The following is a 12,612-nucleotide window of genomic DNA, read 5'->3' on the forward strand; positions in this document are numbered from 1 at the left end:
AATAGTGTGCACCACCCTTTCTCAAAAAGCTCTATCCGCCCCTGTCGGAGTGGGGGTGGGGAGTAGGGCGATTTCCCACGAACAGTGTGTGAAGCCCATTTCCGCTGCTTCCCACCATGATATCTAGAGGATATTATGTGAGTGCCCGTGTCATACTATGTTTATGACACGGGTGCCTAAATGTTGGTATTTCCAGAGAGACAGCGAGGTATAAAATGATAAAGAAGCACGGGTATCGTAAACAAAGTATGATATGGGCACGAATATATTATTCTACTTATTACCAAGTCGTCAAGTTGAGGAAAAAAACTAAATCTACTTACAAACATGGCTACCCACCGTCGCCGCATATAGAACGTAACGTCATAGAAGAAACCTGACGTCTTGGTCATGACGTCGCGTCACTATGACAAAGTGATATTTTGTCCATGGGCACAGGATGAATAATATGAACCCCGATAATAATGCTGGAATATAGTTAAAAGCGGCGTAAAATCATACTCACTCACATATACAAGACTCTCCGGGTAGTGCCTGGGCCTATAAGAAATGATATACAGTCTGAGACAATAAATGTTCAGTGAAATCCAGAACACTAGCTCTACAGAAAATATATTTTATGGGTGCTTCAAACTCCTGATTCCCCATGCAAATGTGCCGCTAGAGGGGGTAGTTTTGTAAACAAGGAAGCGGCGCGATATCAGCTGCTGATCAAAGACGCTTGATTGTGCACACTTACGTGAGATACCTTATCGACTTCAGTGAGGGAAATTTGAAATAATGGGTTGTTGTGGAAATAAAGAGGATGAAGGGGAGCCCACTGAAGAGGAAATTGAAATGGTGGATACGAAGGATTACGGTGAGTTTCCATCCCCAAACAGGTTCTGTAAACACGAAGGCAATATTCCCGTTAATGCAAAATGGCAAAATAGGTGTGGTCAAGTATCCCTGATGTCGCTTCGGTTTGAGGTGAAGGGGGCCTCTTGACATAGTGCATCAGCTTCCAACCTTGGCCTTTTAAGACGCCTGCTTGCATTTGCTTTGTGAATCATGTTCAGCGGGAAGAATCAAATTTGAAAGAAGCCGAAAAATAGGGCATGTCCTTTTCAAAACAAAATCGCTATTGTACATGTGGAGTGAACGTGTGTATGAGATGCATAAATTTAAAATATCATGAATTCGTGGTTTGTCGCCCGCTCAACTCAGAGGAGGAAATGATAGAAAAAATCTTTGAAATGTGCATGTTCAAGTTGGTGTTAAAATTAATAATGCAAGGCACACAAACGATGGCATCAAATAGTAATATATAGACAGTTTTTGTTTAGATTCTATTTATGTAAATTTGAAGTGCAGTAATTTTGTTAATACCTTTTGTGGCATTTCTGTTGAGAGCTGTTACAAGCTACTCCCAAAAGATTAGGTTGAAATGTGTAGATCTTGGAAGGAACTAGCTTCTGTGTCATTACTTCGTGTGTTTCTGAATATATGTAGTGTATTATTTATATTAACATAAATTGTAGTGTACTGATGAATTTTGCCTCCTTATATATGTTTGTATACATCTGATATTTTAATTCAGGATTTGTTCATATTGCTTTGTAGTGGTACTGGGTACTCAAGAGGTTAAAACTTTAGCCTATCATGGCAAAGACCCTGGTTTGATTCATCACACATGTACATTGTGTGAAGCCCATTTCTGGTGTTCCCTGTCATCATATTGCTGGAATATTGTTAAAAGCAGTGTAGAGCTAAATTCACTCACATTGTTTGAACTGACTGGAGGGGATATATTCCTGAGAACAAATTATCGCCAACACAAGATTACAGCTTTTCCATTTACAGTGAGAACCTTTCATCCAAATAGTATGTATAAAGGAGCAGAGCTGACTGACAGGAAATGCAAAATTTCATTATCAACTGTATACTGTCCAAAGTCATAATTATTGGCATTTGAACTAATTCATGATTTTACCACTTGATCAATATAACTTTAAAACTAGTTCTAACTGCCTTGCTGTTTGTGGTTTAAATATGTATCCAATTAGATACTTTTGATTAATATTTTTCATATTAATATGATATACCAGATATCCTCCATGGTGAAAGAAACTGGCAGGGTGTGTTACTTTGTATGACTAGTTCACGTAAGGGACCATTCATAATTTGTTACTAGTGGGGACTAGTGAGGATTTTTATATTTTTTCTGTACAAATCTGGTAGCCCCCTTTCAATACTTGGGACAAAACAAATATCCCCCACGCGCATTCTATGTACAAAACACATGACCTCCCCTAAAATATGTGTTCAAAACAGCTGAACCCCACTTTATTCTGTGAACAAAAAAAAAAATGACCCCTGTGAAAATCCACATCGCCCATCCCCCCCCCCCCCCCCCCCCCCCCCCCCCCCGCGGTGATAAATTATGAACGGTCCCAAAACACAATTAACTAGGAACGTTAACAGGCCTTGAAGGAGCCTAAAAATTTGCTCTGTTGGTTAAAAGTTTGCTCTGTTTGTTATAAGTTTGCTATACATGTGTAAGCTCCATGTTCGATTCCCCACATGCGTATAATGTATAAAGCAAATTTCTGGTGTTTGCTTAATGTTAATCCCCTAGAGAATCCCCAGTTGCTAGTGTCAAGGGTCCTGTCGGGACATATGAGGGCCTTGTGAAGTAAGGATTTGTTCTGAAATGAACTGTATTTACAGGAACAACAACCTATGTTTGTTGTAGGAGGGGACTTGGTTGGCACATGCCATTGTATCCTAATTGCGTAGATTGATGCTCATGCTGTTGATCACGGGATTGTCTGGCCCAGACTCAGTGATTTACAAGCAACTGCCATATTGCTGGAATATTGCCGAGAAAGGCATTAAACAGACCAACCAATATGTACTGATAAGTAATAGTAGTCAGAAAATCTTTTCATTTCATAAGTCTCAAAAGACTTGGCATAAAACTACACTCTCTCACTCACTGAAGACTTTTTAGAAAGTTATTAACCTATAATCCAAGTGTGGGTATCATTATCAAGTCAGTGTGTACAGATGTGAACATCAGCATGGGTACTGTTTGAATTCCATGGACAGATAGGTTCCCTTTGTATCAATAACAGTTACCAGACAATGCACCAGTGGTCAACATCTGTGATTGTTGGCCTTTTGCCTGACATCTTTTTTGAGGCAAGAGTATCCACTAGTTTATATCAAAGCCAGTTTCTAGACATTTCTTTCCTTGTGAAAATTATTGGGTGGTAACTATTTACTCAGGTGTTGAGTTATATTGCATGCAGTTTTGTACCACTTGATTGGTCAGACTTACCCATATTCATCTACATAAGTTGATATGCAATTAGATACACTTGGACCAGGTTCGGTCTTTCAATTGCTACCTTTCGTGGGGAAGTAAACCCAAGTACAAAATATTGCACTTTTGATTCACAATTGTATGCTTATAATTTTGTTTAGTTGCTTTTCACAATCAGCAATGTGTATTATATGTCATGAGTAACTGATAATTGTGTTCTAATTATGTTTGTTTTTTGTATTATTTATGTATTTTGTGCATATTGCAAAATCACCCAAAGAAATTGTTTTTTCTTCTTTTTTTTCTGCATTTACAAACATAACAAGAAAATGTGATAAATGATGCTAGCCAATTATTTTTGATGATATATAGTCTGGTTCATAATTATTGAGAATTTTTCTTCTTACTTTGAGCTATCCTAACACCTCAACTGATTCACTGATACTTAAAACTAAGTAATGGTATAAGGGAGGTAACTCATCTTGGCCTACTGACTATAGTACAATTAGAGTTACCTCCCCTGAATTTGTAGCAGACGTCATTTTCCTCAGCACTGTTAACAATGTCTACTGAAGATAAAAGAAGGTTGATTTTTTAGTTGTGTAATCAAGGAATTGATGATGTAAATACATTGGCAGAGAGAACAGGAACTCCTCTTTCTACTGTGTATAGAATTAGGAAGAATTTTAAAGAGGGAAAGGATTTTGGGCACCAGAAAGGAGCAGGGAGACCCAGAAAATTGAACTTCTCAGATCGCGTCCGGCTGGGAATTTTAGCGTCTTAGAAGCAAAGGGCAAGCATCTCCAACATTAGGTATGAAATGATAGAAAGGGGATCAACAGTTGTGTCAAAATCTACAGTTAGAAGAAATTTGATTGATCTTGGATGGGAGAAAAAGACTGGAATTCCTTCTCCTCTCATGAAACAAGAACATAAAGACAGGCGTGTTGAGTGGTGTTTGGCACATGAAAACTTTGACTGGGAAAATGTGATTTTTACTGATGAAAGCTCAATATGGGTATATCCCAATAATGTGAAAATATGGACAAAGTCTGCGTCAGCACCATTGTATCGACGACCTAAATACAGCCCAAAGTTTCATGTATGGGGAGGGATATCCTTATTAGGAACGACCCCGCTGTGTGTGTTTGAGGGAAATCTGACAAGTCAACGCTACACTAACATATTAGATAATTTTCTCCCTCCAAGTGCACATGTGTTTTATGGAAATGACTAGATTTTGCAGCAAGATAATGATCCTAAACACACCGCAAAACATGCCAAGCAGTGGTTTCAGGAGAAAAATGTGACTGCATTACCATTTCCTGCAAATAGTCCTGACTTAAATCCCATTGAGAACATTTAGGGGATGATGAAGGAATGTGTGAATCAAAAGGGGTTGACAAAAATTGAAGACATGAAGAGAGAAGTGGTCCGATACTGGGACAGCATAACTCACGAGACACTAACCTCTCTGATAGGAAGTATGCCTACCCGTCTTAGACTGTGCCGTGAAGCTCAAGGAGACTTGATAAAATATTAAATTGTTACCTACACAACATGAAAAGGTCAGTTCACTTTCACAATACATTCAATTTTATCTGATTTGTTCTCGTTTAATAATATGAAATGCTTTAGCTATTCTCAATAATTTTGAACCATACTGTATCTGTTATAATGAACCTGAGATTTTAAAAAATTCCCTAATTTGATCATCATGAAAAAGACTGAGTCACGTGAGTGGGGTTCTGTTCCCAATGTGGTGTGAATCATATTGCTGGTGTTCCAGCTATCCTATGGCTAGAATATTGCTAAAGTGGCATTAAACTATACTTACTAGTAGGGTGTCCGTTAGTCTGTCATACAGACCCTGAAACAAATATATAGATCAAGAAAACCCAGGTAAAACTGTAATGTGTAGCAAGTTCAGATGACCAGAGTTTCACGGTGAGGAAAATCCCTGGGCTCCTTATCATTATGCTTTGTGATTACAATTAATGAACTTTTTTTTTTCTGTAATATATGTTCTGTCAGAGATTTGTTGTTAATCCACGTGTCTGTGTTAAACAGCTCAGTGGGCTTGCACTGTGAAACCAGATCAAGTGGTTAGTTTGGTTTTACGCCACTTTAGTTTTACCAATATTCCAGCAGTATCATGATGGGGGACACCAGAAATGGGCTTCACACAATGTATCATTCAGGGAATAAAACTCAGGTCTTAGGTGTGACAGGTAAAACACTTTAACCACTAGGCTACCTCATCACCCATCCACAGCAAGCAGCCAGTAACTCATCCATGTATAGGTTGAAAGTGAGAGTACACCTGGTTTAATTACATTTCCCTATATACCAGCATTAACTTGTGAGATACACTGCTGCATGTGATCAGTATGATCAAGCACTGCATAGTTATGAGAGCATGCTGACTAAGCTTTGTTAATAGAGCATGACGTAACCTCTATGGGCACTGAGTGCAGTAATATATACTACGTATGCTAACTTAACAAAGGTGAGTCTAGTTTGTTCATGTAGGTTGAAGTAGGTTAACAGACCCTCAAACATTGAGTACAAAGAAGAACAGGTTTCTATTCCTTTTTGCATAATTAGGTTGAAGTGGGTTTAGCAGACTAAAAAGTTAGCATGAAGAATAATTTAATCTTGTTAAAAAGCAGTATTTTTTGTGCCAGATACTGTGTTATTTCTCACAGTTGTAGTGTAGAAAGTAGTTTATAAAGATTGTAGTTAGCATAAGATGAAGGAAAGCTGGATTCTTTGCAGTATATTAGGGTAGTGTTTTTAAGAAAAGCATTTTATGATCTAAAATGTTCTATTTTATTTTTTTTATCAAGAATGTGTGAGCTAGTAGATCTACAGTCGTTGGTGATGTAACTCGGTAATGGGTATTTTGAGAACATAGTGTTTCCACCAGACCACAAAAGGGGCAGGGTGAAGTTTTTACAGAAAAGGGCACCCTATTTTGGAAAGGGCACCAGCCACAATAAAAACCAAAACAAAATGATGAGATTGTAGAGTACTCCCAGGGGCAATAGGCACCAAGGTTGAAAGTTAGTGTAGTCATGATAAGCTGAGTGATAATTTCCTACAGATGTGCTCAGGTAGAGGTGAATGGTTCAAGTAGAGAATTGCCTGTCAGCAAGGGAAGTGTATTTACTCAGGTGCAGTGTATGGCAGTAGAAGAAAGTCGCACATGAATCGTTGAATCTTGTCATATTCTGCATCCCAGCTCAGTTGCATTTTTTAAGAATCAAAGAAGGATTCTGATGAAAAGGAAATACCCAGAAGACCTGTAAAAGCAGCATCTTTGAAATATTTGGCCTTCAGTTTAGTTATGTCATGTCCTCAGTAAACATGTTGATGTAGAAATTTTGTGTTACTCACAGCTATGTGAAACTGAATGCATCTGTTGACCTTTGTAATGAATTACAGAGCTTTTCCTTGTTGAAATATGCATCATGACATTTCTATTTTACCCTTGTTATATCCAGTACTTGTGATATATATGATGGATGTGTTTCTCCTATCCTGATTTCAGTAGCACCCAGTTCAGGTAATTTGACATTTTATAAACAATATATCATCCAGTATTTATTTAAATCTTTGTGGATCAGGCCTTAACTTGGGGTTTTCAAACATCCCTGTTGCATCGAGACAGCTCAGTCATGCAGAGTATGCGAAGTAAAATTCCAATTATGTTGGTCTTCATTGACTTGTGTAATTGTAAATCAGGCCTCGGTGTTTTAAATGGTGAAAAAGAGCTGAATAAACTGTAACATACTGCAAAAATGGTAATGGTAAGTTTTCTGTGTTTCTGAAGGAGGTCCAGCTACAGTCTCATGACACTGAGGTTTCTACTTGTCCTCTGATCAGACCTGTGAAGATCCGAGTTTGAATTTGTCATCAATAAATCAGAGTGTTGTAAAAGGCAACTAACTGGATCAGGTTGTCAGGCTTGCTGGGTTGGTTGACGCACATCAACTTATCATCGTATCCCAAATGTGTAGATTGGTGTTGGTGATGTTGATCATTGGATTGTCTGGTCCAGGCTTGATTATTTACAGACCGCCACCATATGGGTAGGCAAATGCACAGAGTACAGTGTTAAAGAGTACTCCCCAAAATGTCCTCTAAAGAAGTTGTGAATGGAATGAATTTTTCAGACTGGCTTGTATCTTGCTGTGACATTTGGCAGATCTTGAAGGATCAAGTAACAGAGATTCAAAATGGACATGTGTGAAGTCCATTTATGGTGTTCCCTGCCATAACGTTGCTGGAATATTGCTGAAAGTGGCATGAAACTAAACTTACTCACACAGCCTAAAGCCCATGAAGATCTGGGGTAGAATAGGTCCGCTATGCTTGTCATGATAGGCGACTATACTTGTGGTAAGGGGCGACAAGCAGGATCAGGTAGTCAGTCTCGCTGTCTGGGTTGACACACATCATTGGTCCTAATTGTGCAAATCGATCTGCTGCTGATCACTGGATTGTCTGGTCCAGCCTCAATTATTTAATTTACAGACTGCCGCCATATGGTTGGGATACTGCTGAGTGCGACATATATCTAAACTCACTCACTCTAAATATACTAAGAGAGATTTTACTAGACTCATGCTTTGTTCAAGTGGCTTAGTCACAGACTGCATGAAGTCAAAAAAGGTACAATATTATTGTTTTATATAGTTAAAAACACTCAATTACAAGGTGAAATAGAACTGATCAATAATTGCACAGACTATATACATGATATTGTATAATGAACATGACAAAAATATATTGCATTTTTATTTATCAGGTCTGAAGAATGTAGCCACAGATGTGTAGACCGTATGTGATGATTTTTTTCAAAATTGTACTCATAGTGATTTCTTGTTATGTTTTGTCTGCATGTGAATTGATGGAAAAATGATCCTAACCTTTGCACTTTGGTTCTGGCTCTGTGGCTTTGTCAGTACTGATATTTCTTATTTTCTATTTGACTTTGTCCATATTGTCAGTGATATCAATATAGATGTAGAATTGATGATTCCTATTATGACGTCTCTGCAGATAAATGGACTGAGGGGTCAATAATTCTTTTGTTGACATGTCGAGTAGTATATATATGAGGTCAACTGTTGATTTTCATGAATTGATCTTCAGCAACCCATGTTTGTCATTTGAGGATTGGGTGTCGGCATCTGATGCTTAGGCTAACATGGCTGACAGGTGTCATTGCATACCAGTTTCATAGATCAATGCTCCTGATGTTGATCACTGGATTTTCTGGTCCAGACATGATTATTTAAATTAGAGACTGTCGCCACGTAACTGGAATATTGCTGAGTGCGGCACCAAATCCTTGAAGTCAGTTCTGTACCCAGGGTCCTATTGTACAAAGTGATCTGAAGGCAAAGGTAATTGTAATTCCCTTACTTTAACAGACTAATGAGCTTCATAGTACTACGGGGGTGATGGGCCAGCCTTGTAGTTGAAGTCGACTTTCAAACTGAAAGAAAGCATTATATTTTATATCTTTGGTGAACAGGGACAATTTAGGCATGGATGACTAACAAAGCAATGTCCTTAACATAATATTGAAGCAGCCCTTGAATAAACATGATAAAGATGGAGTTTTGTGTGTTGTGTAAGGAGACTAGAGCTAGCTTCTATCGCAAAATTTTTGTGGGATACTCATGATGCCACAATTTTCATATTGATAATCATTAATAATTCTTTCATCAATGATATTTACTTTTATTTATCTTTTATACACCGTTACATTACGCTAAATTTGTTTTAACAGCACCCATTGCACATATATACTGAATGAAAGCATACATTGTAACATGTATCCTCATGTGCAGTGACACGGAATGCTCTGTTCCTGCAGTGTCAATAACAGGAAATAATCCTTGAATCAGTGTCGTAGATTTCAGTGTACAGTGACAGCCACTGAGAGACAGCTGATTGACAGTCCAAACCTACTGTATTTCCTCAGACTGGAATACTTCAATACACACAGGCTTCAAAGTAACGCCCTTGGTTCATATAGATTTGATAAGCCTTTAACTAAAAAGGCCCGAAGTCTTTTAACTTTTGAAAAGGCCTCTAGAAATTGCCAGTCAGCTGCATATAAACTCAGCCAAAATAAAATCTTAACACTCATTATCTTTCAAACAGTGTTTTGAAACTTTTCTTGAAAGAGTTCTTGTTGTGATTATGGTTAAATGCATTGTCAAGGACATTACATCACACATTCATTCTACTGGTCGGGCCTTCATAGCAAGGGGGAGACCACTACACACTAAAATCACGTTTCTGCGTTCCACAAGTCACGTGACCTATTGATACACTTGCAATTGATCTCACGGTAGCAGAGTAGAGTGTCATCTCAGAAAAACATGGTTTTATGGTTAATTATATGTTAATTTGCAATGCCACAACCGCAAACATTTAGCGTGAATGTGCCATTGGCATGCTGAATACGGGAACATCCATCACTGATGTTGCAAGGGTTATAGGATGCAGCCGACAGACCATCCATAATTTCCAGACTTGTGTCCATCAAACTGGCATCACAGCTGACCGTCCCCGTCCTGGTCGACCACGTGTGATGTCACACGCAGAAGACTGACAGAAGACTGTGTTGCGTCATTTGCATAATCGGTTTGTCAGTGCCACATCCATTGGGAATTTATTGTTTGGAGATCGAGTGACTGCCCAAACCATTCGAAATCGCCTGCGCTCTGCTTGTCTTCGTGCACTGCGACCATATCGTGGACCAATTCTAACCCATTTCCATCGACACCAATGTCTTCCCTGGGCATGACGGCACCTGAGATGGACCCAGCAAGATTGGAATAGGATTGTGTTTAGTGGTGATTCAAGGTTCACATTAACCTTTGCTGATGGATGGGTTAGAGTTTGGAGAAGGCGAGGAGAACGCAATGCCCAGTGTTGTGTACCGGAAGTGGATCGATTTGGGGGCGGTAGCGTTATGGTTTGGGGTGTTGTCAACGGTCATGCTTGATCCCGACTTATTGTCATCCAGGTAAACCTTAATGCAGCAGCATACAGTTAACAGGTGCTCATTTCAGACCTTTTGATATTTATGGCACCTCATGGCCCAGGCCCCCGTTTCACAAAGCTCTCGTAAGCCTAAGGTCTCGTAACTTTTCTCGTAGCATCCGTAGCTCCTGTGTTACAATATAGGAGGTACAATGGCTACGAGAAAACATACAAGTTCTTAGGCTTACGAGAGTTATGTGAAACGGGCCCCTGGTCTGACTTTCCAACAGGATAACGCCAGACCTCATACAGCCAATATAAGAACTAATTTCCTCAGGAACGCTGGCATCAATATCATGGAGTGGCCCTCAAGATCTCCCGACCTCAACCCCACAGAGCATGTGTGGGATGTGTTAGGCAGGTGGTTCCGTCTAGTAAGGAACCCTTACACAGAACTTGCAGGAGCTTGGTGCCATGTTGGTACAAATATGGCGGCGCATTCCCCAAGCTGTGTTCAGACACATCATCCAATCCATGAAAAGATGTATCACAGTTGTGAACGCCTATGGAGGACACACCCGATATTGACATGATTTCTTTAAGTTGTGACTCACAGTTTTTGATCATGGACAATGTAGTCGCATTTCTGGTGGAACCGATTCCATGACAAACATGATCTGTATGCTATAGCATCTATAATGACAAGATAATTGAATACAATCGTTATTTCAAACCCATTTTCCAAAATGTTCAAATTATTGACTTTGAAAGGAGTGTCAAGTTTTTATTTTTGTTGAGTTTATTTGGCCCTATAATTTTTTCAAGTATTTATTTTAATACTGTATCACAAGTTACGATTTTAATTCTGTATTACATGTTATGGTTTTAATACTGTATTACAAGTTATGATTTTGATACTTTATCACAAGCTTGCTTTTATTACGATGTCACAAGCTGTGGTTTTAAAACTGTATCACAAATTATGATTTTAATACTGTATCACAAGTTACGCTTTTAATACTACGTCACAACTTATGCTTTTAATACTACATTACAAGTTATGGTTTTAATCCTGTGTCACAAGCAATGGTTAAATATAGTATCAGAAGCAATGATTTTAAAACTGTATCACAAATTACGATTTTAATACTGTATCACAAGTTACGCTTTTAATACTACGTCACAACTTATGCTTTTAATACTACATTACAAGTTATGGTTTTAATCCTGTGTCACAAGCAATGGTTAAATATAGTATCAGAAGCAATGATTTTAAAACTGTATCACAAATTATGATTTTAATACTGTATCACAAGTTACGCTTTTAATACTACGTCACAACTTATGCTTTTAATACTACATTACAAGTTATGGTTTTAATCCTGTGTCACAAGCAATGGTTAAATATAGTATCAGAAGCAATGATTTTAAAACTGTATCACAAATTATGATTTTAATACTGTATCACAAGTTACGCTTTTAATACTACGTCACAACTTATGCTTTTAATACTACATTACAAGTTATGGTTTTAATCCTGTGTCACAAGCAATGGTTAAATATAGTATCAGAAGCAATGATTTTAAAACTGTATCACAAATTACGATTTTAATACTGTATCACAAGTTACGCTTTTAATACTACGTCACAACTTATGCTTTTAATACTACATTACAAGTTATGGTTTTAATCCTGTGTCACAAGCAATGGTTAAATATAGTATCAGAAGCAATGATTTTAAAACTGTATCACAAATTACGATTTTAATACTGTATCACAAGTTACGCTTTTAATACTACGTCACAACTTATGCTTTTAATACTACATTACAAGTTATGGTTTTAATCCTGTGTCACAAGCAATGGTTAAATATAGTATCAGAAGCAATGATTTTAAAACTGTATCACAAATTATGATTTTAATACTGTATCACTAACTATGTTTTTAATACTGTATCATAAGTTATGATTTTAATACTGTATCACAAGTTGTGTTTTTAGTACTGTAGTATGTTAATGAAATATGACAACTATTTTCTGCTGATGTAACAGTTGTTCTGATTGTAGAATTCAGGATTTTGATAGGTAGTTATTTCAAATTGTTTTCTTGTTCATTGTTTAACATGGCTGGTAGACTCTGAGACTGATACCTGTTTAGGCTGTACATTGGCACATATATATTGCATTGCAATATTTTCTTGTACCAATATTCTGATATACCAGGCCCCAAAGTGTTTGACATCCATTGCTGAGACTATTTCTACATAGTAAAGCCATGAAAACAAATTTAGTAGTTGT

The 12,612-nt window shown here is 37.8% G+C and overlaps 1 protein-coding gene across 1 annotated transcript in view; it reads left to right on the forward strand.

Moving 5' to 3' along the window:
* The first annotated feature begins 674 nt into the window (after positions 1-674).
* The window catches only part of LOC137273686 (choline transporter-like protein 2), a 58,141-nt gene continuing 46,203 nt past the window's right edge, over positions 675-12,612 (forward strand). Inside the window, exon 1 of the mRNA XM_067806485.1 lies at positions 675-859. Within this exon, the coding sequence (XP_067662586.1) occupies positions 781-859 (79 nt within the window). The 5' untranslated portion in view covers positions 675-780. The remainder of the gene's footprint in view (positions 860-12,612) is intronic.

The sequence above is a fragment of the Haliotis asinina genome, chromosome 2 (genome assembly GCF_037392515.1).
Source record: "Haliotis asinina isolate JCU_RB_2024 chromosome 2, JCU_Hal_asi_v2, whole genome shotgun sequence".
Taxonomy (NCBI): Eukaryota; Metazoa; Mollusca; class Gastropoda; order Lepetellida; family Haliotidae; genus Haliotis; species Haliotis asinina.